The following is a 27009-nucleotide window of genomic DNA, read 5'->3' on the forward strand; positions in this document are numbered from 1 at the left end:
ACTAAATTCTTAGAAACACTCTCTCTTAGATGGAAGTGGGCTTCTAGCAACTGGTGATGGACAAGGCCTAGAATGTATCCAGCTTTCCTTCCCCTTCTTCTTGGTAAGCAGAATGGGGGCCCAGACAGAAGCCACATGCTTGCTTGTTGTACCAAGAAAAGTGAGGCAAATATGAAGTTTAAATCAATAGCAGTACTTGAACACAGAGGATGGGACTATTTTCCTCCAAACTGTTTTGATTGCTGCCAGTAGCTGCTATTTGGTATGAAATCCATTCAGATCATCAAAAGCCAAGGAGCATACAGTGCATGAAAAGATGTTGTAATTGGCACCATTGTAACTCTGTACGGTGTGTGGTCTTAGTGGGAGGAGGGAGGATTGTAGGAAAACTTGTAATCTAATTTTCTTTGTTGCAAAATAGAATGTTACCATTGTATTCCTGTGGAATTATAATTATAACATCTCAGACAAATAGAGAGCGCCTTTCTCAGGAGGTGCTTAAAGAGCTCGACAGACATTCATTCAGCCTTGTAAACACAGTGAAACCTGGCTTACTTGCATTTCTCTCGACTGAAAATTCCTATTAGCCAGCATCTCCCCTCATCCTTCCTACTGGGATAAATGATTTTTATGCTGGTGAGCCTGACACCCTGAGAGACACTGAAGTGCCTTCTGCATCATCAAAGAATTATGAAACCTTCAGTAGAGTTTCAGTGTTAATTACAATTTATGACAGCCTAATTTTTTGAAAAGTGGTAATTCATGTGTTGCATCGATGATAATTAGAATAGTTGATTAAGCAGACTGCTCTATTTTTTGACTATTCCGAAGCACAATGTTTACAGTAACTGCAATACCAGATCTCTCTGAGAACCATGAAGGAAGCGGGGTAAATTTAAGTAGTATTCCTTCTTTTATTGTTATTATTTTTTATTGAGGTGTAGCTGACATGCAACATTATATTGGTTTCAGATGTAACAACATAATGATTTGATATTTGTCTATACTGCAAAATGATCCCCACAGTAGGTCTAGTTAACATCTGTCACCACACTAGGTTCAGAATTTTTTTCCTTGTGATGAGAACTTTTAAGATTTACTCTTGTAGCAACTTTCAATTATTCAGTACAGTATTATCAACCATAGTTGCCATACTGTACATTACATTCTCATGACTTATTTCCTTTATAGCTGGAAGTTTGTATATTTTGACTCCCTTCATAATTTTTTAAAAGATATTTATTTATTTATTCATGAGACACACACACACACACACACACACACACACACACACACACAGAGGCAGTGACACAGGCAGTGACACAGGCAAAGGGAGAAGGAACCTCCATGCAGGGAGCCCGATGTGGGACTCGATCCCAGGCCTCCAGGATCACACCCCAGGCCGAAGGTGGCGCTAAACCGCTGGGCCACAGGGGCTGCCCCCCTTCATCATTTTTTAAAAAAGATTTTATTTATTTATTTGGAGGGGGAGAGGCCATGGGAAAGGGGGAGAATCCCAAACAGACTCCATACCCTGAGTGCAGAGCCTGACACAGGGCTGGATCTCACAACCCTGAGATCGCAACCTGATCTGAAATCAAGAGTCAGTTGCTCAACTGACTGAGCCACCCAGGCTCCCACCCTTCACCATTTTGCCAACTACTCCCCCCATGGCCTCTGGCAACCACCAATGTGTTGTGTGTACCTATGAGCTTCAGTTTTACGGTTGGTTTGTTTGTTTTCTTTAAGATTCCACATGTATGTGGATCACACAGTATTTGTCTTCCTCTGTCTTATTTCACTTAGCATAATGACCTCAAGGTCCATCCATGTTGTCACAAATGGCAAAATTTCATTCTTTTTATGGCTGAATAATATTCTTCTCTGTGTGTGTATGTGTGTGTGTGTGTGTGTGTATCACATTTTCTTTATCTATTCATTCGTCAATGCAAAAAGTAGTATTCTTTATGGGTTGGCAGGCATACATTATTACTTACCCTGGGCAAATGACTATTTCCAGAGCTTTATTCTTCAACTTCTACATTAGTTTTTTTCTTCTTTAAAAAAAACAAGGTTTTATTTGTTTATTTATTTAGAGCACAAGTGGGGGGAGAGGCAGAAGGAGAGGGAGAGAAAATCCCAAGCAGACTCTGCACTGAGTGTGGGGCCTGGTGCAGGACTCAATCCCACCACCTTGAGCATGATCTGAGCAGAAATCCAGAGTCCAGTGCTTAATCAACTGAGCCATCCAGGTGCCCCTCAACTTTGACATTAGTTTCTAAACTAAATGAGAAGAGGAAATAGGTAAGCTGTAAAAACTGGTAATATGTGCTGCTTATGACATTGCCATTCTCAGGGTCATGGCTATTAATGATAACTGGAGTGTTAGCTCTTACAATAAAGGTGAGTGTCTTTAAAATTGAATTTTGGATGATATTTAGTAAAGCCTCTTCACAAACAGATTTCTTACGGTGTAGTATATTTAGCTGTGTTAATCGGTCTATTGCGAATGTTTTATTAAAGGGATAAGATCTTTTTTTCCTTCAAAGATTTTATTTATTTATTCATGAGTGACACAAAGAGAGAGGGGCAGAGGGAGAAACAGGCTCCACGCAGGGAGCCCGATGTGGGACTCGATCCCGGGGCTCCTGAAGACAGATGCCCAACCACTGAGCCACCTAGGTGTCCCTAAAGGGATAAAATCTTAAATCAGTTAAGATTAACTCAACATTTTTTTAAATGTCCAAGTTCTTCATGATGAGATTTTAAAAAGTATTAGAATGGTTGTTGTGCTCAGGTTCACTGCAAAGAATAGAAAATTCAGGAATGTATAAAGAAGAAAGAAAATAAAAGTCATCTATTATTCTGTCACCCTGAAAGAACTATTATTGCCTTTTGGTATATCTCTTCTTGTTTTCTTCTGACATATGCATGGAAACATTTTACAAAGTTAGCATATACGACACAAATTGTATGCTGTCCCCCACAAACACTATATAAAGGACATTTTCTAGGTCAGTGAATATTCTTTAAAATATACTTTATGCTGACTGTATTTATGAACCATAGTATATCAAACCAATCTCCCATTGTTAGATGTTAGAAGATTTAGAAATTTTGGCTTTATGATGTTGCAACAAGTATCTTTGCTCATTTATTTGTCCATCCATCTATTCATTCAATCAATTGTTATTGAGTATAGGGTGCCAGGCTATGGGCCAGGATTGAGGATGTATCATTAATTGTGACTCTTCTAATAGTGAACATTTATTACTAACTATTGGCTGGGTACTTATTTAGTATATTAATTATCGTATCTGGAATTTTTGCTGTAAACCTTTTTGCTGTAGACATCTTTGCTGTTAGCATGTTCACGGAAAACATTTTTTTTTTGCCATATAACTAATTGGCCAGAAGGCAATTTTGCCGTAAAAGATAAAAAAATAACTGACTGACAGTTTGATTTGATTTCTCCATTGACACAGTACTATAATTTTTATATTATATAAACTTTAGCCTTCATAACGGTCTATACGGTGTGCAGGGTTTTGAACCCACATTTACCATAGAATTTTGGAGCGTCTGTCAGCAGACATGTGACAGTATGCCAAGAACAAACAAACACTGTGATACAAGGCTCAATTACAATGTGCATCCTAGTATTTAGAAAGTAATATGTCTCTCAATGAAGGAAGAAATTTTAGCAAATAAGGAAAGAATGTGATGCTGAATGAGAAGATGAATTAACAAGCAAAAAAAAAAAAATGTGTAATACTATGAATGAAATACTTTGAAGAAAGTGCTTAGGTATAATCCACAAAGTAAAATCAATTATTTGCACAGTGTCTCCATGAATCTATACTATACATTTTGAATGTATTCAAATATTTTGTATTTTGCAATGAAGTCTTTTTAATTTTGTTATTCTTTTTCATGTTTCCTTATTTCTTTTTAGTGAATACCCCCTTTTTTATTTTTAATGATTTTTATCTTTTATGGCAGTATTGCCTTATGGGTACTGGATTATGCAGCAAAAATGCTTGTGGTAAAGATGCTTATGGTGACACTACGTAGAACCATTAATTATATGAAGGTATGTTAATATCAGCATTCTAATAAGTTAGTATAATAGTAGTAACTAAATTCTTATGAGGTAGGTGTTATCATCCTTACTTTCCAGATAAGGAAATGGAGGGTTACAGAATCAAAGTGGCTTGCCCATAATCAGAACCTGGTACTTGTCAGAGCCAGAGTTCAACCTCTGGCAGGTCAACTCCAGTCCTGCTCTTTTAGCCATGATAACCTATGTCAGTAAAAAAGACCCTTACCTCTATAGATATGAAACAATTTTAAATGCAATACTCTTTGAGTGATTCCCTATGTTTTAGGATAAATTCTAGAAATAGAAATACTGAGTCAAAGTGTATGAATAACTTTTAGTGAACAAGGTCCTAAAAGGGGGGTGGGGGAGCAGAGATGATAGTAATTTATTTACTTGCTTTTTTTTCTTTTTTTTTCCCCCTGGGTGTCTGCCATTATGCTACTAGCTAGGTAGCTAGGGAGACAGCAGAAAATAGGTGTGGTAGTGATTCAGGCCTGAGTAGGCCCTGGAGAAAATCTGGACAATGCTCTTGTTATCAAGATGGGGTCAGTGGGACTGCTCTTCAGAAATATTTATTTCCTCTTGAGACTGCAAGATGCAACATGGCAGAGGGGAGGGAGGTGGCATGCAGAGGAAGAGTTCATCAAAGGAATGAATCTAGACCCACAGTGAAATTTATAGCACTTTAAGATGAATATCTTCACAACAAAATGCCTCTGCTCACTAAAAATCATCAGTTCAGTGAAAGACTTTTAAAATTTAGTATAGCTTCCCTTGCACCTAGACCATAAAGAACTCACGTTCAGCAACTGACTATATCTGTAAATATTCCTTCTGCCACTAATTATTGCCACACTCTTCCTCAAGCCCTCCATCCCCAGATGAATAGTCCCTGTCCTTTGCCAGCTTTCTATGATGTACTATCACGTAATAGCAAAAGCACAGACTTGATTGGCGGCTGTGCTAGGCTTGATTCCTGTCTCTGCTATTAACTGGTCATGTGGTATTGGACAGGCTGTCTTTTTTAATTCAAGTATAGTTGACACACAATGCTACATTAGTTTCTTGTGTACAACACAGTGATTTGACATGTCTATATGTTATGCTGTGCCTAACAAGTGAGCTGCCATCTGTCACCATGTTACACTATTTTAATACCATTGACTATACTCTCTATGCTGTGCCTTTTATTCCCATGACTTTTAAAAAAAAAGATTTATTTATTTATTCATGAAAGACAGAGAGAGAGAGAGAGAGAGAGGTGGAGACATAGGCAGAGGGAGAAGCAGGCTCCCCACAGGAAGCCTGATGTGGGACTCGATCCCGGGTTCTGGGATCATGACCTGGGCGGAAGGCAAGCTCCCAACTGTTGAGCCACCCAGGCATCCCTATTCCCATGACTTATTCATTCCAAAACTGGAAGCCTTTACCTCCCACTCCCTTTTACTCATTTTGTCATCCTCTTTGTTGTTGACTTATTTGTGCTTTTTGTTCACTCATTTTTTTTTAGATTGCACATATAAGTGAAATAATATGATATTTGTTTTTCTCTGTCTGACTCATTTTACTTAGTGTAATACCCTCTAGGGTCTGTCCATGTTGTCCCAAATGGCAAGGTCTTATCCTTTTTTATGGCTGGGTAATATTCTACTGTGTGTTTCACATTATCTATTCAGCTATTAATGGACACTTGATTGCTTCTGTATCTTGGCTATTGTAAATAATCCTGCAATAAATGTAGGGGTGCATATATTTTTTTGAATTGGTGTTTTATTTTCTTTGGGTAAATACCCAATACTTGGTCATATGGTATTTTTATTTTTTTAAGGAACCTATATACTGTTTTCCATAGAAGCTGCACCAATTTACATTACCACTAGCAGTGCACACGGGTTTCTTTTTCTCCACATCTTCACCAACATGGACAAACTTTTTGATTCTTGGTGTAATCCCTTAAAATAATACAGAGTTGTAATGACAATCAAATGTAGTGCTATGGTCAGAAAAAAAAAATAACAGCTAACCTTTATTGAGTTCTTACTGTAAGTATAATGAAATAAAACATTATTCTAAGGGTTTAAAATGCAAACATTTACTTATTCTTCAAAATAATCTGTGGTAAGTTGAATTCTAGATAGCTTTCATGACCTTCACTTCTGCTGTTACTTCTGTGATCATGTTAGTTGATGCAGCGAAAGGGACTTTGAAGGTGTGATTACATGACTGACTGCTCAGTTGACCTGAAGACAGGAAGATTATATAGGTGGGCCTGGATATTATAATCATATAATCATATGAGCCCCTTTAAAGCAAAAAGTCTTCTCTGGCCATTGGCAAAAGAAGTTAGAGAGATTCAAAGTGTGAGAAGGGCTCAACTCAATTGCTGCTTTAAAGATGGAAGAGGTCACGTGAAAAGCCTGGGTATTCTCCAGGAGCAGAGGACGGGCTGGGCTGACAACCAACCAGGAAGCAAGGACCTCAGACCTACAGCTGCCAGGAACTGGGTTTGGAAGTGGATTCTTCTCAGGGTGTCCAGATAAGAGCCTAGCTGGCTGTGTATGGATTTTAGCCTTATGAGATCCTACACACACAACCCAGTTGAGCCTACCCACAGAACTATGACATAATAACTGGGTATTGGTTTAAGACGCTAAGTTGTGACAGCAATGGGAAACAAATACAAACCACATGCAGTAGCTACCTTTATTATTTGCCTGACTTGCAATGCCCAAACCAAAGCACAGAGAAGTCACTCGTTCGAAGACTCACAGCTATTAAATATCATAAATGAGATTTAGTAGTCTATCAGCAGAGCCCATCCTCTAGCCCAGTGACACAGTGCCTAAAACATTTGGAGGTACTCAGTGCATATTAGTTTCCCTTCTCTTTTCTTTTTAGTGTAGTGCATGGGCATCGAGCTGCCACATTCTTGATTTCACTGATGGGGATTAGTTAGTGCTATGCTAGTGGGTTCTGGATAAAGATAGAGTACTTGAAGTGTTCATTTTACTTATAGGAGTAGGCCTTTTTAGATTGTAACGAAATTGAATATTTCATACGGCAAAATGAAAAAAGATAAAACCAGAGATTCCATAAAAAATTTGTTTTTGATCATCTCTTTATTGTGAAAAATATTTTTTAAGATTTATTTATTTATTTATGACAGACACAGAGAGAGAGACACACACACAGGAGGAGGGAGAAGCAGGCTCCATGCCAGGAGCCCAATGTGGGACTCGATCCCGGGACTCCAGGATCGCGCCCTGGGCCAAAGGCAGGCGCCAAACCTCTGAGCCACCCAGGGATCCCCTATTGTGAAAAATATTTGACTGAAAAAGTTGGAGAAGCACTGAGCTGATAAATTCCAGCTTATTTAGTATAACACCTTTCCTTCCCATCTTTATTTCCTGAATTCACAGTGACTCTGCCGTGCCAACTAGAATTCTGGAATGTAAATCAGGAAATCTAGACCGAGCTATGCATCACCATCCATCCGGCTATCCGTCTTCTTCTATTCATTCAGTCGAGCAAGATTTACAGAGTGCTTCTATAATGCCTGGAGTGTCTCTAATACCACGGCTCTGGTGAGGTAATACAAACTTTTCCAGCTCTGTTTCCTTGCATAATAAAATTAGGTGATTTGACAAACTTTCTTGAGGGTCTCTGTCTCTGGCCTGTCTAATGCTTTTACAGGTCTTGTATGCTCTGACTTCTGGATTTGACAAGGTAGGGCAATGTTTCTCCAGATTGATGCTGGGCACCACCCGCATCGGGATCTCCCGGGGTGCCTAATAAAAAAAGCGGATCCTGGGGTTGTCCCAAACCGTCTGAATCAGAAACACTGGGAGTTGGGGCCCAGGGCTTCTGATTTTAAACAAGGTCTTGGGATCCCTGGGTGGCCGAGCGGTTTGGCGCCTGCCTTTGGCCCAGGGCGCGATCCTGGAGACCCGGGATCGAATCCCACGTCGGGCTCCCGGTGCATGGAGCCTGCTTCTCCCTCTGCCTGTGTCTCTGCCTCTTTCTCTCTCTCTCTCTGTGACTATCATAAATAAATAAAAATTAAAAACAACAACAACAAAAAACAAGGTCTGCAGCAGGTTATTCTTAGGTACGCCAAAGTTCCAAAGTTTGAGATGTACATAGGTCTTGTGTCCTAAAAGCATCTTCCTTTTTAACAAGACAGGCCTTATAGGTTTGGAAAGAGAAACGGGGCCACAGCTGTGTGTGTCTGTCTCCTGGCTTGACCATCCTTCGGGAGGGCCGTGACTGTGACTACGGAGCTCACCTGGCCCAGCCCCTGTGCCTACGCAGTGCGCCCTTCCCCTTCTGGGGCGCACCTGTGCCTGCTCCCTTCAACGACGGGGGTGGATGTGAGGAGAGGAGCGGGAGTCCCTCCTCCCAGGCTCTGGAGCCTTTTCCTTCCCGGGAGGGCGGGCTGGCGGCAGCCCTGGTTCGGGTCTCGGTTCGCGCCCGGGAGGGGGAAGCGGGGTACTGGGGGCGCCCCCGGCCCGCCTCCCCCGCGCTGTCGGGCCCGGCGGAGTCGCGGGCGTGGCCTTGGCCGCGCGCGGCTCGGGGCTGCGGGGCCGTTGGCCCTCCCGCACCCCCTCGCGGGGCCCTTCCCCGGCCGCGGTCGTGGTGACAGTCGGCGGGACCCCCGGCGCGCTCGCCCCGCCCCCGGCCCCCCGCCCCCGCCCCGCCCCGGGGCCCCGCCTCGCCCGCCCGAGGGCTGAGCGCGAGCCGGGCGGCCGCTCGGGCGCTGCGGGAGGGCCCCGCCTCCGCGCTGGTCTATGGCAAAGTTTCTGGCCGAGCTGCTGGGCTGCGCGCTGCCGAGCAAGGGCGCCTCTGCGGTGTTGGAGGTAGGTGGAGGGCGTGTCCCCGCGGCCGCGAGCCCCGAGCGCCGCCCTGGGGTCCCCGGTGAGCGCGAGGGTGCGCGGGCTCACCTGCCCGCCTGGCGCCTCCGTCCGGCCCGCGCGGGGCGAGGGGGGCGGGGAGCAGACCCCAAGCCCGGGACCTCGGCGAGCCCGGTGTTGCCTTCCGTAGTTGACAGGTCGACAGGCGAGCACGTTTTTTTTTTTTTTTTTTTTTTTTGTCAATCTGGACTGACTTTTGCGAGTTGCTCTTTACCTGAAATGCCAGGAATGTCTGAGGATGAGCAGTATCCTCTCACCCCTCTCTGCTGCTGCATTTCCCACCCTCGCCCCCTTTTAATCTTGGGGGGTGCTGGTGGGGGGAAGTTAACAGTAAAGATCTTTAGGTCAGAAGGCTTCTTCCCTCCCCCCGACCTCCAGCACACTGCAAACTCCGCGAAGTTAACTCATTTCTTGGGTGGGTGAGGTACGCTGGGGAGGAGAAGGGTTAACGTGGGATTTGCCAAATCAGGTGAACACATGGCAGCTCTGAAGGCAGGGACATCTAATTGCTCACACCTGCCCGAGGTGGCAGTGGTGCTGCTGTAAGCATCTCTGCAGGGCATCACTTCTGGGAAGGCTGGCTGGCTTGTCCTGCGGAGGGGAACCGTGGAAACCCATACTGGCTGCTCAGGAGGGAGCTCCACACTGTGCACAGGCACCCCCTTCCCCTTAGGCCTACAGCGGGAACAGTATGTCCTTTGTCTCTATCTACCCAGCAGAGCAGAGGCCACAGCTGTGACGGCCAGGTTAACCAGCGCTGTGTGCTCGGCGGGCGCTCCTTGCGGAGTCCCAGGGCCTGACGACCCTTCCTGCCAGCCTCAGGGCTACTGGAGGAAGCCACCTCAGCCCTCTCTGCAGTTTCCGGACCGGCCAGGGAAAGCAGAATTTGGGGTCTTCTCTCATGGGTGTGAGAGCTGGTCCTTCAGCAAGGCAGATCTTCAGGCTGCACACTCACATGCTTCCCTGGCTGCAGTGAACCTCTTCTCCCCTTTGGCATTGTCGGTGTTCGTACCCTCTGAGGTCCTGTGGTCACATTGCTTTGATTTTAGAGCTCCAGTTGCCCAACGCGGAACGTCTGTTGTGTGACAAATCGGTTTTTAAGCAGGGAGATCTCAATAGTAAGTGATCAAGAGCAGCTGGGAAAACAGGAGCAGACTGGGAGAAACCAGACTGAAATGCCTGCCTGGGTGCTTGGTGGCCTGAAATCTAAAAAAAAAAAATCATGAAAAGTCTGAAAAAGTAAAGTTTTCCAGGTCTGCAGCTAAAATCAGCTGTCTCCTTTGGCATGTTACATCTCTGCCCACCTCCTTCTCTGTGATGTAAATGTTTGGTAGCACTTGGGGGTCATTTCAGAGAGGTGAGATGCTCCTTTAAAATTGCTTTTCTCTCTGACTTTGTCTTCATTGTATTTGGATTTTCATTTTAACTAACTTATTTTTTAAAAGATTTTATTTTTAAGTAATCCCTATACCCAACATGAGGTTCAAACTCATACCCAGAACATCAAGAGTCGCATGTTCCACAACGGAGCCAACCAGCCAGGCTCCCCTGGATTTTTTTTTTTTTTTTTAAGATTTTAATTTATTTATTCATGAGAGACACAGAAGGAAAGAGGCAGAGACATAGGCGGAGGGAGAAGCAGGCTCCAAGCAGGGAGCCCGACGTGGGACTCCATACCTAGAGTCCAGGATCATACCCTGGGCTGAAGGCAGACTCTTAACCGCTGAGCCACCCAGGCGTCCCCTCCCCTGGATTTTTGTTTTTAAGTTGTCGACCCACAAGCAATTTTGTTGTATGTACTGTCTTTTGGTTGTATATTCCGGTCTGTTTGGTCTTCCAGCCAATGGATGCCCCACCTTGATTTCTTAGAATTATTGGCTCTCAATCATTGCTTGGAGGGCAGCTTAAAAAGTAGACAGAGACTTACTTAGACAATTAAGAAAATGAGTAGCTGTTTTGTCTTTGAAGAGCTTCTGGGAAAGGCAATTCCCTCAGTCCTCGATAACTCCATATATCTTGCTTTGTGTTCTTTTCTACCCAAATGGGGGCAGGAGCTACGATAATCTCTGCTTTCTCCTTTCTACAGATGATTGATTTATTGTTGACTTGAATCACCCCATCAGGTATCGCTTTTAATCAGTGTTGCTGGAAGAGTTAAGAGATCATGCCATCCCTACCTATAGGGGAAAATCTGCCCAAAGAGATGAATAACTGAGTCAGGAATGTGTTTTGAGGTTGCTTTCTTCTCAGGCAACACATTCTTATTCATAAATGAGCTCTCTATATTTGGGAGGGAAAGAAATGTGTAAGAAAGATATTCTTAAACCTTTCTAAATATTCATTTCCTAAAAGTGAAAGTGATAGGACATGAGAAATTTTAGGCAGCCTTTCATTTCCACCAAATGCTCTAATTCTAACTTTGGAGGCTACCTTTAGTTGCAGGGAGATCAAGAGAAGAGATGGATGTTTTCATAATGAATGGCCTTTAGTCTCATTTTGGTTAGGAGGAGGCCAACAATGTGGTTTCTTCCTATACCGGCCAGTTTGGTTTGCAAACAGATTTCTGCCTGCAAGAGTACTGAATCCCGACAGGACCCCTTGTGTGTTTGCTGTTGTGTGACAAGGGAGAACGGGTGACAGGTTATGGAGAACAAAGGGGCAGAAAGTCACTGGTGTTGGAAAACAGGTCCAGTGTGTACCTTGCTGTGTCATCTTCAGAGGCTAAGGACAGATGGTGTGCATTTGAAACACAGTGTCTTCATGATCATTTTGCTAATCTCCCCTTTACGTTGTCTTAGTATTTAAGTTTATGAACTAAGTCTTTGAGAGACAATTTTAAAATTTCAAGAAAAAATAAAAGGGTAATAAGTTTATCTCAGTCACGGTGGTGCCGGGAGCACTGGGCTAGATTTTTGAAATAATGTTTGTGCCTCACCAAGGCAGAGCTTCTGCGGAAAGAGTGGGCTTTCTGTATGTTCTGATGGCTATAGAGGTAGGACATTCTAAGAGTACAGTGGTGGTTTCAGACCTAGCAGGTCCTACTTACATGTGTCCCATATGCTTAGGTGAATGGATGTCTGGCCCTGATGTCCATTCCTGACCCTGTCAGCTTTGCCATATTATGAACCTGTCTCCCATCTCAGCCTCAGTGTCGCTTTGTATTGTGCCTTCCTGATAGTCAGTGATGGGGTCTGGTTTCAGAGCAGAAAAAAGCGGAGAATTATACAGTCAGAGGTGACTACTTTTTCTCCTACTGGATCCCCTTCCCTCAGTCTGCAAACCTGCATTTTTAATGCTGCCATCCTTTGTTATCTAACCTGGAGGGGCACCTTTCAGGGGCCACATCCATTGAGCAGAACACATCTGGCCTTACAATAACTGTCATGATTGTCTACTCTGATAGGCATTGTTTTAAGGGCAGAGCATCTACAATCTCAGCTATGTTCCCGATAGGTTCATGATATAGGTATCAACAACCATGCTTTACAGACGAGAGAATCGAGGTTTACAGAGGTTAAGTAGTTTGGTTAAGGTCACTCTAGCGACATGTGTTAGAGTGAGGATCTCAAAGTTCATCTCCCTTCTTCAATTATGGTTACTTGGTATGTGGTGTTTTGTTTTTTGTTTTCTATCTCAGCTTTATTCCTAGCTATACTCTTTCTCTTTGGAAATAGGAAAGGTAAACACCTGCATTCTTTCGTTCTTTCCCCTTCATGGTGTTACTGTTGGGATGGTGTGAGCACCTTACTCCTGGAAATGTTCAATCAAAGGCTGATTGAACTCAGAGGAATTGTGAAGGGAAAGATTCAAGTTCAATCACCATGAACCTTGACGGATAGCTTCCACTTAGGAAGCATTTCCTGCATGTTGTCCTGTTTTATTCCCCAATGACATTATGAGGTTAAGTTGTATTGTCATCTCTGTTTTGGAAGTGAGGGAGCCAGGGCTCAGGGTCATTACCGGAATTGTGCAAGGTTACTCCCTACTATGGATCGGATCTGAGAGGATTTACTTCCGATTCCATAGTGCTTGGCCAGCCAGCTGTGCTGACTTAGCTGATCTTTTCCTCGCCTCTGATTGCTGCCTCCTCCACTCGATCTTTTGGACCATTGCCCAAGTAATTTTCCTTAATAGCCCAACTCAACTCAGTGTCCATTTATATACCCCCAATTCTTTGGTGCTTTGCCTTTGCATGCAGATGCAGCAGGGAAAGCAGTTCCCCTTGACAGTGTGCTCACTACCTGAATTTCTTGTCCGGTCTTTCCTTCCTCTGACTATCCTCCTAGTACTCCGGCAACTTTGGTCTACGCCATTTCTCCATCATGTCCTCTTGCTGCTGAGCTGTTGCTCTGCCTGGAGTGTTCCGCCCCCCCACTCCCGCCCCCAATTCATCTATTAAAGTTTCCTCTTTCTTCGAGGTTCAGCTCAGATCCCGCCTCTAGCCTCAGCCCCCTTGGACACAGCCAGGCCTCTACTGCAGGCCTACTGAATACTATCGGTGTGTTTCTATATGAGACCTAGGGCAACTTTCTCTTGTAACTTCTCTGTGCTTCAGTTTTCTGTCTTCAGTGGGGACGATAGCAGTGCGGAATGCAGAGTGGCTAGGGGTAAATGAGTTAATGCCTGGAAAGTGCTTAGAGTGGTGCCCAGAGCATGGTCATTGCTGAGGTCCTTGACTGCATTGTCTCTGACCTCTTCAGGCTCAAGAACTAAGTATTTTTTCTTTCTACAGCCCCCAGTAGAGTACTGTACACATCATTTTGCATCACATAAGCAACTGATGGATCAAACAGATCTTCCAACTCTGCAGGTTTATGATTTTCTTTGCTCTTAAACTATTTGTTGTTTTTCTGAAGTTTCGATTTAACCAGCAGTTATTTATTTGTGTGTTTTTATTTGCTAATCTGGCAACCCCATCTTACCTTTCTCCTCCTCCCCTCAGAACCCAGGCCCTAAAGTCCAATCCTACTCAACTGTAGAAGCTTGTCCCTATCTTTCCCTCATAACGGCCTCTATCTGACGGAGACCCTGTCCCGAGCCAAGGAAACTACCTATAGGGAATTGCAGTTGGGCAACCATCTGTCCCCATCACCTCACTAGTATGGAAATGCTGAAGTGAGCAAGTTTTCTTCTGCAAGTGTCAGATCTGAGAGTGAGAGAGGTGTTATCACTGGCATCCTATTTATTCATTCTTCGTGTATTTGCCAGTTCACGCAATCATTCATTCAGCTTAACAATAACTCACAACCCTGGGACCAACTGCAATCATTCATTCATTTAACAAATGTTATTAAACCCTGGCTTTGTGTTAGGCACCCCATGGAAGCTTTGCTAAAAGACATTCAAACTATTTTAACTGTGACCCACAGTAAGAAATATATTTTACATTGCAATCCTGAATGCACACAGCTATTTATACCTATAACATTGAAATTAAGTTTCAAGAATAATACTTTTATTTATGACTGGGGAAGTACTTTGATCTTTGCAGTTCTGTTCTTTCCATTCCATTTCTTCCATTCTATTAAGAATTAAACAGGGGAAGACCCACTGAATTGATTTCATGAGTTGTGACTCATGATTTGAAAAGCACTGCTATATAGGATGGTAAGATTCAATTTTTACAGAACAATTTGTACTACCTCATTATCCCAGTACTGTGCTTAAGCATTATGACACTGTACATTAGGAAATTTTTGTGGTCTACCATGGGAAGCCAATCACCATGAATAACATTATGTTTTGGGAGAAAATATTTTCAGGATTTCAAACAACTAACTTACCAAATAACCTTTGATAAATATTCTGCCTCTAAATTGGGTAGAAGGTTTGGCATGTTACCTGAGCACATTTTATGATATGCCTTTTATTTAGAACACTACAGTTGGATCTCAATTTCTCTTGCTTTGCATCTACTAACAACAAATGTGCTCCATGGGCTGAATGACTCCCCAGGCTACATTTGTGGATCTTTCCAGTTTTATATTTTAATCGACCCCAACCCTTCTCTCTTGAAAGAATTTACACTTTCAAGCATTTTCCCCCTCTCTATCTGTGTGGTAAAGATCTTGATTTTGTCCATTACAATGAGCCCTTTTATTTAGATGAATCTTACATGCTGTCATCCACTTGGTCATTCTGATGGCCTTTAAGCATCTAAAGAATGAGCCAAGTTGTCAGGCTGTTTTGAAAGCAAATAATTTGGATGGACAAGGCTGTAGCTTCAGTGATTGGATGTTGGTGCCTGATCAGAAGGGAGAAGTTTACTTTGAGAATAATAGTTCCTTTTGCCACAGCTGGGCTTTCTCTGAGGGTCATTTGAATTTTAAGCTAATGGATACTGAGTTTGTCTTGTAAATTCAGAATTCAGTTTGTTTGAGAGCCAATTGGATTGCTCTATCACATCTGAGCCGTTGTATATACGCACAGGCAACTCTACTTACCTTTTGTGTTAGCTGCTTTTAAACTCTGCTTGTGGTCCTAAATGCATGCATTTCATTTATAGGAATATTTGGTCCCATTATGATTACATCTGTCTAATGGCTTCTTGCTGAGAAGTCATTACATGATTTTTCCTTTTTTTGTATTTTGATAAGTAAAGGCTGGTGTTTCAAATCTGTCAAATGGCCAGTGCTGGCTGCATGTCACAAGGAGCAGGAAAAGAGCGTCACTCTTTGATTTATTTCCTTTTGCTTAGTTCTTTTCAATTTGTAATAGTATTCTTGTATATTATGAATTTCTTTTCTTCACAAGTCTTTGATAAATAGGTCTAGTAGTGACATTTATGTTTAAAGAGCTTTACCTACTTGGAGTTACCTATAGGAGTGGCCCATAAATAAAATGACAACTTTTATTTATCTGAATTTCATGATGAGTAAGGACTGTGTTTTCTACCCTCAAAGAATCTTATTTAAAGATTTTTATTTATTTATTCATGAGAGACCCAGAGAGAGAAAGAGAGAGAGAGAGACAGAGACACAGGCAGAGGGAGAAGCAGGCTCCACGTGAGGAGACTGATGTGGGACTCAATCAGGGATCCCGGTTCACGCCCTGAGCTGAAGGCAGGACACTCAACCGCTGAGCCACCCAGGTGTCCCTCTATCCTCAAAGAATCTTAAATGTATCCTAGGTCTATTCTATTTCCCTTTCAAACACATTTTCAAAATGAGGAGGACTCATCGTCCTCCTTTCTACCCATCTGGAACCCCCCCTTTCTCCTTTCCAACTCCATCATCAGCCACCTTTTTAACCTAGAGTAGCACTTTGGTGCCATTTTTGCATTCTTTCTTTTCTTTTTTCTTAACGAACAGTCTGTTAGTGACTCCTGCAGATTCTTTCTTGGACTTATACTTCTCTTTTTATTGCTACTAGTTTTTGTCCACTGATCTGACAAACATTTACTGAGTATGTACCATGACCAAGGAGCAGGGTCTGTAGGGGATTTGACAATAAGTAATAATTGGTTTGCTTCTTTCAAGTCACCCTCTTCTCCCCTTTCCTGAATATGCTGCTAGTGTACTACAATGCCTTTTCATTGTCACTTTCCCACACAAGAGTCTGTCTACATGACTTTCTGTTTCCAAAGGCTCAAGTCTATAAAAAATGCTTAGGTTATTTTAAAGATTTTCTCTTATATGTCTTACTCTGTCTTGTTTACTTTACTTCCTGCCATTAATTTTCTTCAGGGATCTTTTACAGGTCAAATGCAAGTGCTTGCCCCTGCGCCTTTGTTTTTTGCTACTTGCTTATCCTATCTTCATTCTTTCCTTTCTTCCTTACTAAACCCTACCTAATTTTCAGGGCCATAGTAAAGATCCAGCCATTCATGAAGGCTTCTCCAATTACAGGAAAGAGGCTAAGAATACACAGGCAGGAGAATCAGATATTTGACTTCCAATCCTGGCTCCTTCAATTCTTTGCTACATGACCTTAAATAAAATACTTCTTTGTATCCTGCTTTTATTTTCTATAAAATAGGAATAATAATAGTAGCTATCTCATTGAGTTGTTATGAAGATTAAATTACATAATTCAAACAAAATACTAAGCATAGTGCTTGGCATGTAGTAATTGACAAATAATTTAATAGTGATGATGATGATGATGATGATGATAATGATTATATACTTTCACCTTGATCCCAGTACCCTGGGGTGTCCCTCTCCTCCGACTATCTTAGGACATTCCTTTCACTTTTCTGAATTCTCTACAATGCTGAGCACAACATAGGTGCTCAATCAGTGCTCATTAATTTTGAAAACATGCCATATGCTGTTTTAGCAAAATCTGGGAACCAAATTATTTCTGAATATATTTAATTGTATTTTATGGAAATGTGACAGCCACTGTCCTTTAGTGACTTGCCCCTTAATCTGTAGGATGTGTATTGATGCTAACTTGGATTAAAGTTGTACAAATGTTGATAATCTTACATACAATTCTGGCAAATGCAGTACTTGAAAAATGTGCTGATTATAAATGCCATTTAAATGAAATTCAACCATAGATTGCAATATAATTAAACACAGAGTATTTTTTATTTTTCAATTGGTTTGCAAACATGTATCCTCAAAATAAGTCAAGTGAAGCAAATTCATGCTATAAGTTAAGATTTTATTCATCAGACTTTTATGTTGCGTACTGCTGGTGTAGAATTCTGGCTGGAAGTCAGGTTAGATTATTCCAAAATTAATTTACTCCAAAGAATACTTACCCAGCGGGCTTTCTTATCCTATTTCTAGTGGGAAAGAGGGAGTAATGATGCCCTGCTTCTCTGGAAACTCCGTTGGATGGCCTGAAAGCTTGGAAATTTACTTTCAAGGAGATTATTTGAACTTGGCTGGAAGTCAAGTGAGGGAGCCTAGAGAGGCCCATGGGGCTGAAAGCTAGAGGGTAACAGGATTATGTATTGCAAAGAACCAACACCAGGAGTCTTAAGATCTGGTTTCTGGGATGGGCTCATTACCTCATGGGCTGAATGCTATTGGGGGTAAATCTCCTTACCTCTCTGAGTGTCCATTTTTATAGCTCTAAAATGAAAGTAGCAATATTCGATTTGCTTTACTTACAGAAATGATGTGAGGCTCCAGAATGGTAATAAATGTGAAAGCCCTTTATAAAATGTCAAGCATTATACAAATGTGAATTGTTATTACTGACACTGTAATGGAGAGCACAGAAACAAGGTGTATACTTGGCATCCCAGGCATGCAAGGATCTATTGGTGAATGGACTGTCAAGGATGGTGGGGATGGTTAGGAATAGAAATGCATCCGTTTAAATGGTAGAGAAGGAAATATGAAGCAGTCATAATTTACAACTAGAGCTTTAACCCCTGGGCAGTAAACTCTGGAATCTTCTTATACCTAGAAATTTACTTAATAAGGTACTTAATAAAGATGACACTTAAATGAGTTTATGAGTGAAATTCTATCAACATTGGTGGGGAAGGTGGGGCAGATATCAGTCGCAGGAGGCAAATTGCAAGGAGGAATTACTAGGCTATGAAGAGGGTCTGAGAGGCTAGGATTGTAGTTTGCAGAAACATATGGTGGCTGTTGTTTGTACTCTCTCCCCTTGCCCTCTCCCCTGAGTCTACTACCCTGGGTCAGAAGAAATAGCAGGATCCATAGCAGGATCATCATCTATTGTTTCAGAGAGTAGAACTCAGAGAAGGGAACCCCTTCAAAGCAAGGGGAGCACTGTTGACCTGAGCAGAGCAGAGCAATACTGGATAGTCTCCTGCAGGAGCAGTTCAGGCTCATGGGCAATCTGGAGTCAACAAGCTCTATGGTTGTCTGGACTGGTTCCAGAGCTCACATGATGTCATTTCACCTGGAGGACACCTACCAGTACCAAAGAAGGAGGGATCCTTGGAAGAGAATCTGATGTTCTCAGGGTGGAGGTGGGTTTATGTGGCCAGCAAAATTTGGGTATGTGATGATTTCCTTTGTAATCACATTTAGATACAGAATATTGGGCCATATCCTCCTTCTTAATCAATGTCCTTCTTTCCTATGCCATTCTTTTTTTTTTTTTTTTAAAGATTTTATTTATTTTTTCATGAGAGACACAGAAAGAGAGGCAAAGACATAGGTGGAGGGAGAAGCAGGCCTCCCTGTAGGGAGCCTGCTGTGGGACTCGACCCCAGAACTCCGGGATCATGACCTAGGTGTCCCTTTCCTATTCCATTCTTGAATCAGTGTAGGCCTTTTGTGAAATCTAATGTCCCAGGCCTTTTTTTTTTTTTTTTTTTTTAGTCCAACAATCTATTCTTGATGTTCATTTTAGCCAAATTTCATATATGTTAAAATTTATTGTATGTCTGTTAGGAGAAAGAAGGGTGGTGTGGGAAAGCTCAGAAGCACATCCAGAGCTACACACAGTTCTTTACTTCTGGAATGGCCATGATGATTAAAACATATGATCAGTGGTTAAAATGAATCCAAAAATCTCATTGATTTTATTGGCTAACTATGCTCTAAAACCTCGACTGTGCCGTGTATGTATGTGAGACCAAGTGCATGGGACACTTTCCAGGGGTTCACAAATCAAACTTCCTTTTCTGTTTTTTTAAAAAAGATTTTATTTATTTATTCATGAAAGACACAGAGAGGGAAAGGCAGAGACGTAGGCAGAGGGAGAAGCAGGCTCCAGGCAGGGAGCCTGATGTGAGACTCAATCCTAAGACCACAGATCATGCCCTGAGCCAGGGGCAGGTGCTCAACCGCTGAGCCACTCAGGCATCCCCAAACTTCCTTTTCTTTTGAAAAGTTTCTCTGGAGGGTTTTATGCTGAGTGAAGTAAGTCAATTGGAGAAGGACAAACAGTGTATGTTCTCATTCATTTGGGGAATATAAATAATAGTGAAAGGGAATAGAGGGGAAGGGAGAGGAAATGGGTAGGAAATATCAGAAAGGGAGACAGAACATAAAGACTCCTAACTCTGGGAAACGAACTAGGGGTGGTGGAAGGGGAGGAGGGCGGGGGGGGGTGGGGGTGAGTGGGGGACGGGCACTGAGGGGGACACTTGACGGGATGAGCACTGGGTATTATTCTGTATGTTGGTAAATTGAACACCAATAAAAAATTATTTTATTAAAAAAAAAAAAAGAAAAGTTTCTCTTTTGCTTCCTTCCTCTCTTCCAGCTTAGGAAGGTCCTTTCTAAGAATCTCTGACATAGCTGTGTGTGATTTTCATTTTTTCCATCTCACTCTGCAAATAGAAACTGATTTCATTTTTTTCTCATGTATAAAGAAATTGTGCATCTGATTTCACAGGCCAGAAAGAAATGATTGGAAAGCATCCAGCCAGGCCCTGGGGAACCCCCTAAAATTATCCTCTACCTTATGGACTGTCCAGATTGTTTGTATGTGTGGCTAGGGAAGACGGGGGCAGGGAAGTGGGATTTGGGAAATAAAATTTTCTCATGCCCAGATGCTGTGAGTGAGTCAGATGGCTGGGTGAGTACTCTAATGCCTCCTGTGATTTTTAGGAGTTCATTTGCTTAGTGCCAGGTTTAGATGTCCAAGCAGCTGGGCGGACCCTCTGGGGTTCCTAGTTAATTCGGCTACCCCTATGCACGTTGTACGGACTTCCCTTATGTGTGAATACTTCCTAGATAAATAAAGGGGTTTCTGTAGGGTTGCATCTTTGTTTCAGAATTGCTGTGGGTTAGAGTGACTAAGAAATATACTCTCACTTAGCAGAGTTGACGGGTAATAGACAATAGTAACAGTTCTTTTGAATTTACCAAAACACCTTACATACATAATTTTATTAGAAATGGAAAAACAGTAGGGGATTATTTTACTCTATTTACAGATGGAGAAACTTGGGAACAGGGAATTAAGCAATACTAGCTTTGGAAAACAGCTTGGGTCTAAAATTGTCTAACCAACCTTGCACATAATAAAAATAATTTATCACCTTTTCTATGTATGACTTTCTTCTTCTTTTTTTTTTTTTTTTAAAGATTATTTATTTATTTTGACAGAGAGAGGGAGAGGCAGAGACACAGGCAGAGGGAGAAGCAGGCTTCATGCACGGAACCTGACGTGGGACTTGATCCCGGGTTTCCAGGATGAACCACCCGGGCTGCCCCTGACTTTCTTCTTCATAGAATTAAGAAGATAGCACTATAAAAATACCATCAGTTGAGGGGCATCTGAGGGGCTCAGTCAGTTAAGCATCTGCCTTTGGCTCAGGTCATGATCTCCGGGTTCTGGGATCCAGGTCCACAATGGGTTCCCTGCTCAGTGGGGAGTCTACTTCTCCCTCTCCTTCTGCACCCCCTCCTCATTTTTTCTCTCTCTCTCTCAAATAAACAAATAAATAAGTAAAATCTTAAAAAAAACACTACCAATTAAAATAATAATTATTAAATTCTTTGCAAAATCACAAAGTGGTACCAAAAAATGTAAGGTGTCTTAACCTCAAATACAGTTTGGAATAATGTAGAGTATGTCTAAATACCATAAAATATTATTTAAGTGAAAATTAGGGGCTTCTGGCTGGCTCAGTTGGTAGGGCATGGGACTCTTGATCTGAGGGTCATGTATTCAAGCCCCACATTGGGCATAGAGTTTACTCTAAAAAACAAAAAGATAAATGAAAGATAAATTCCATTGGTTAGTAAAGTTTCTTTCTATTTCTGGCCTTGAAAGTGAATATGATAACAAATGGGAGCAACTTTGATTATGAATTTTCAAAATCATTTTGAAGCCCTTCTTTGTCCTACAAAATTAGCATAAATCCTACCTGCCATTTCTAACTATCCCCATCTCCTCCTTTAAGTTCCTTATATCACCGGATGAAAAGTACCCAAGCCATGAACTATAAAGAATAATTAGATTTGTTTCTCTCAACAAACCATTCCTAAGGTACAGTGTGTTGGGGTGATTGCCCAGATTTTATCCTATGGGATCTCCTATCCTGCTGGCCGAAAGTGTCACCAGTAGAAGAGAATAATCAACAAATTTTATGGCACAGTGCTTTATAGATTTTGAAGCACTTTGGTTGAATCTTCTTAATGGTTCTTAAAGTATTATCATCCCCACTTGACAGACTTAGAAGCTGAGGTTCAGAGAGGTAAAGCGGATGCCCCCAGATAACCGTAGCCAGAGAACTTTGGAGCTAGGATTTCAGTTCTAGGTCTTCTGTTCCCAAGTTCCCCCACATTTTCTAGGGCAATCTAGCGTTAGCTGTGATGCCCTTACCAATGTGGGGGAGCAACCGAACCTCAAATCCATGATTCATCTCAATAGTGACTCCAGTGTGACTAAGGCAGAAGTTAGTGCTTCCCATTCCCTATATCTTTAGTGATATTAAAGACTGCCTTAAAAAAATGTTGGGGATCCCTGGGTGGCTCAGTGGTTTAGCACTTGTCTTTGGCCCAGGGCATGATCCTGGAGTCCTGGGATCGAGTCCCACATCGGGCTCCCTGCACGGAGCCTGCTTCTCCCTCTGCCTGTGTCTCTGCCTCTCTCTCTCTCTGTGTCTCTCATGAATAAATAAAATCTTAAAAAAAAATGTTGAGATACATTCAACATTATATTAGTTTCAGGTGTGCAATAAAGTAATTTGATATTTGCATATATTGTGAAATGGTTACCACAATAAATCTAGTTAATATCTGTCACCATACAGTTACAGAATATATTTTTCCTTGTGAGGAAAATTTGTAAGATTTACTCTTTTAGTAACTTTCAAGTGTGCATTGCAGCTATTAGCTATAATCACCACGCTGTGTACAGTACATCCTAGGATTTATTTATTTTGTAACTGGAAGTTTATACTTTTTGACCACCTTCTTCCATTCTCTCCACCCCCACCTCCCACCTCTGGCGATCACCAATCTGTTCTCTATATCTGTGAATCTATGAGCTGCTTTTTTTTTTTTCCCCACGCATAAGTGGGATGACATGGTATTTGCTTTCTCTATCTCTGACCTGTTTCACTTAGTATAGTGTCTTCAGGGTCCATCTGTGTTTTCACAAATAGCACAATTTCATCCTTTTTTATGGCTGAATGTACATCACATTGTCTTTGTCCATTTATATGACAGTGGACACTTGTTTCCATATTTTGGCTATTGTAAATCATGCTGCAGTGAACACAGGAGTGCAAATGTTTTTTGACTTAGTGTTTTTGTTTTCTTTGGATCAATACCCAAAAGTGGAATTGCTGCATCATGTGGTAGTTCTATTTTAAATATTTTGAGGAACCTCCATACTGTTTTCTATACTGGCTGCCCCTATCTCTTGTCTTTTTGATAATAGGCTGCCTTTTAATGATTATCTTCTAGAGTGTAAGCTAAATCTTCATTCTGTCATTCGTCGTTTATTATTTGTGTGACCATAGGCAAATTAATTAACTTCTCTAAGCTCAATGTCTTCATCTATAAAGTGAAGACAGTAATTGTTATTAGGGTTAAATGAGAAAATACTTATAAAGTGTTAAGTACTGTGCTTGAAACGTAATTGAATTAGATGTTACCTTTCTTCTTATTTTTCCACTTCAAAACATTTTAATGTCATTCCTCATGTATTAATTATTTGGAGGTGGGGTCAATTTTGAGTGGATATGTAATGGGTGTGGGGAAGGCTCCACTATAGAAAGCACCTGTAGTATACTTTGTGTCTGGCACACGTGAAAAGCAAATTAGATGCCACAGCTCTAGTGATGATACAAAGATTGTTTTAATTTCTATTTTTTCTGGGTAAATAAACCAGTGTGTACTTTTCTTTCTGAAGTCTCTTGCCCATAACATACTGCACTATGCTGATTACTCATTGAATAAGTAATTATTTAATCCCGGTTATGTGTCCTGTATATTTGCTTGGTGCTGTAAGGATTACAAAAGGAACAAGACAGGGATGTCTGGGTGGCTCAGCGGTTGAGCATCTGCCTTTGGCTCAGGGCGTGATCCCGGGCCCCGGGGATTGAGTCTCGCATTGGGCTTCCTGTGAGGAGCTTGCTTCTCCCTCTGCCTATGTCTCTGCCTCTCTCTCTGTGTCTCTCATGAATAAATAAATAAAATATTAAAAAAAAAACCGAAAACAAAAGGAACAAGACATAGTCCCCCTCTATTTGAGGAGGCTTGATTTCTAAGCACAAAAATGAAGGACTATTCTGAACTGAATGTGTGGTGGAAAACCAGTATGCCTATTCTAGGGAAAGGATTTCACAGACTAACTCTTACCAGCATGCTTCCAAGTGCTGTGACAACCACTTAAAATATTTGTCAAAAGAAGTAGTCAATTTCAGAAGAAATTCTGCTTTTCCAGATTGATGCTATAAATAGATAGAATAAGTTATTTTTGTCTTATCACTTTTTAAGACCCAGCAATGATTAAAAATGGTAAAAAGGTGGCATTATGTCTGAGGTCATATCAAAACCTTTTTGAAACTGTGTCTCATTCGATTTTTTTGATTTTGTCTTGTAGTGCCTTAGGCAAGTTACTTTCTGCATATGTAAAATGCTCTAAATAAAAATATCTCACTGGGCTGTTATGCAGATTATATGAGATATGATGTAAAAGCACTTAGCACAGCACCTGGTACATGGTAGCAAGTATCCAATTAGCAGTAGTTTTCTTTCTATATTGATGGCTATGCTCCTTGTCTTTTCTAAACTCGCAGTTTTAATGAAGTCCTCCTTTCGAAGCTCCTCCTCCTGTTATCCACTTTTATTCTCCTATCCTCTGGAGCACTTCAATACTGTGTGGAGATCAGCATGGCTTTACATGCATAGCCCATCAAAGAGTTAATAATGCTGTGCTCCAACCTTTCTAGTTTACTGGAGCTACTTAATCAGAGAAATCATTGTGGCTCTTTTCATGCAACTCATTGATGTCCAAAGCAACTAATTAGAGAGAGGGAGTATAGAAAATCAATCTTTACTAACATTGACATTTCTTCCAATTTAAGCAATTGGTTTGCTTACGTTCTTTGTGAAAACCTGTTGAGATCTAAAATTATCCCAGATGACTACATTAGAGAGTTTTAATAGGTTCTTAGTATTAGAATAAAGATTATTTGAACATTAAATACATAGTTAGAATTTGGAAGGAATCCAGCATATTGCATGAACCCACTAGACAAGTAGTTTATACTCATGACACCATTAAAGAAGTCTCCTGTCAAGTTGGGGGGCAGCATAATTCTTTGAGAATGTAGCCTAATTAGAGGGAAGAGGTTTGTGTTCGGTATTTCCCTTCCCACCTCTAGTTCTTGATCTTTCTCCACTCTGTACTCTGGGGAGCCAACTTGTATGAAATACATCTGCAGGTTTCTCTTGGCCTCAGCTGCTAATTGAGTTTGGCCAAGGGGGAGCATTGGTCAGAGACTGGAGGGAGTGGAGATTGTGAGGGCAAGGCATTTATTACCTCGACTCCCTGTTTGCAAGGTCACCTTGAGCTGGCTGTGTCCCTCTACTTAAGATCACAGCTCCTGTCTCCAGCTTCCCGCAAGTCTCCCTTCTCTTGCTACTTTGTGTGTATGGGGAGTGGGTGGGTAATGGGGCATGTTACTAGCCCAAGATATGGTACCATGCCTTGTGGTTTTTCTTATACCCTTCTTGTATATTTGTAAATAGTCAAAGTTTTCCCGAACTTTCCTTGAATTACGCAATCTGAATATTTCATCTCTTTCTGACTATAACTTCAAATGATAGAGAACAATAGCAACTTCTTAAAAGATCAAAGTGACCATTTGAATTACTGGTTTGTAAAAAATTCTGCCAATTCATAAAAACTCTGTGTGCCTCGTTATATATTCAGGTAAAAGTGGATGAATTCACAAGAATAGCATATAATGATGTGGCTTGTGTTTTGTGGATAAATGGAACGTGGTTTGGGTCAAATGAGAGGTTCAGTAAACGCCAGTGACTTAAAAGAGTACAGCCTTTTAGAGATGGAGTGGGATGCTGAATGAATTGCATCTTAACTTCTTAACTTTCATGTGAGGAATATGAATTGCCAAGAAGTTAGAAGAGTTGTCCAAGGTCAGATAATTAGTATGTGGCAAAGCTGGGTCTTGAACCACATCTTGTGACTCTAAGGCTAGTGGTTCTTTAGTGTTCCAAATTGTGGGAAAGAGTTAAATTTAGTTTTCATTATGCAAAATACATGGATTTGACTTTAATTGGTCAGCTTGCAATGAACCAGAAATGTACTACTCCAGTGTGGTGGTGTGGGTTTGATATGTTTTTAAACAGGAAATTAAGTGCAAGTAAGGAATTCCAGTTTACAGTAACCCATCTGTCACATTGACTTAGCCAAATAGAACAATGTTATGAGGATGTTAACATTGTTTCAGAATTTGTTTATTCATAAGGGAATTTTTTGCTCTATAGTACTTTTAATTTCAGAAAATAGGATTTATGCTATTGCTGAATGTTGAATTATAAAAATACTCAGAAAACAATACTGAACCTTTTTAATACTATTAAGAGTTTTGGGGAAACTGGTTTCTCACTGTTTTATGCTAGAAAAAAATTTTATTTTCTATTGTGTATGTGGTGTATATGCCATGAGAATTGGAGTAGTTGTTACATGGAAGGCGTCAGTGTTTCTGCCCTTTAGATAATAACAGCCTAATGCAAGGGATAGGGGATAGAGATTATATCCAAATTGGAAAATAAACAGAATGAAATTTCGACTTATATCCGCTGTTAGGAGGACCTACAAGATAACCCCTTCAATTAAAGTGTGAATCTCTGAAGCCCAGGATAAACACTTACATTTCTTTCATGGCATCTTCTTCCCATTTACCTGGTAGGTAGGGAAAATGATGGTTAGTAAATATTTGACAAATAAATAAATGAAATCGCAAAAGGTGTTCTTGTAGTATTTAAAGAGTAAGAAGGGAGTTTGGTCTGATCTGCTTTTTTATCCAGTTCATAGTTGCACACATCAGGGAAATTATTTCACTATACACATTGTATGTGAGTGTGGTGACATTTTTTTCTATTTAGGTGTGCTCATAGAAAAATT

The 27009-nt window shown here is 41.2% G+C and overlaps 1 protein-coding gene across 2 annotated transcripts in view; it reads left to right on the forward strand.

Moving 5' to 3' along the window:
- Nucleotides 1-8825: 8825 nt before the first annotated feature.
- RASGEF1B (RasGEF domain family member 1B) overlaps nucleotides 8826-27009 on the forward strand; it is a 550412-nt gene continuing 532228 nt past the window's right edge. The window contains exon 1 of one of the 2 annotated variants that reach the window (XM_038582293.1): nucleotides 8826-8958. In XM_038582293.1, coding sequence (XP_038438221.1) covers nucleotides 8890-8958 — 69 coding nt within the window. In that variant the 5' untranslated portion in view covers nucleotides 8826-8889. The remainder of the gene's footprint in view (nucleotides 8959-27009) is intronic. The other variant, XM_038582294.1, reaches the window with a different exon arrangement.

The sequence above is a fragment of the Canis lupus genome, chromosome 32, assembly GCF_011100685.1.
Source record: "Canis lupus familiaris isolate Mischka breed German Shepherd chromosome 32, alternate assembly UU_Cfam_GSD_1.0, whole genome shotgun sequence".
Lineage (NCBI taxonomy): Eukaryota > Metazoa > Chordata > Mammalia > Carnivora > Canidae > Canis > Canis lupus.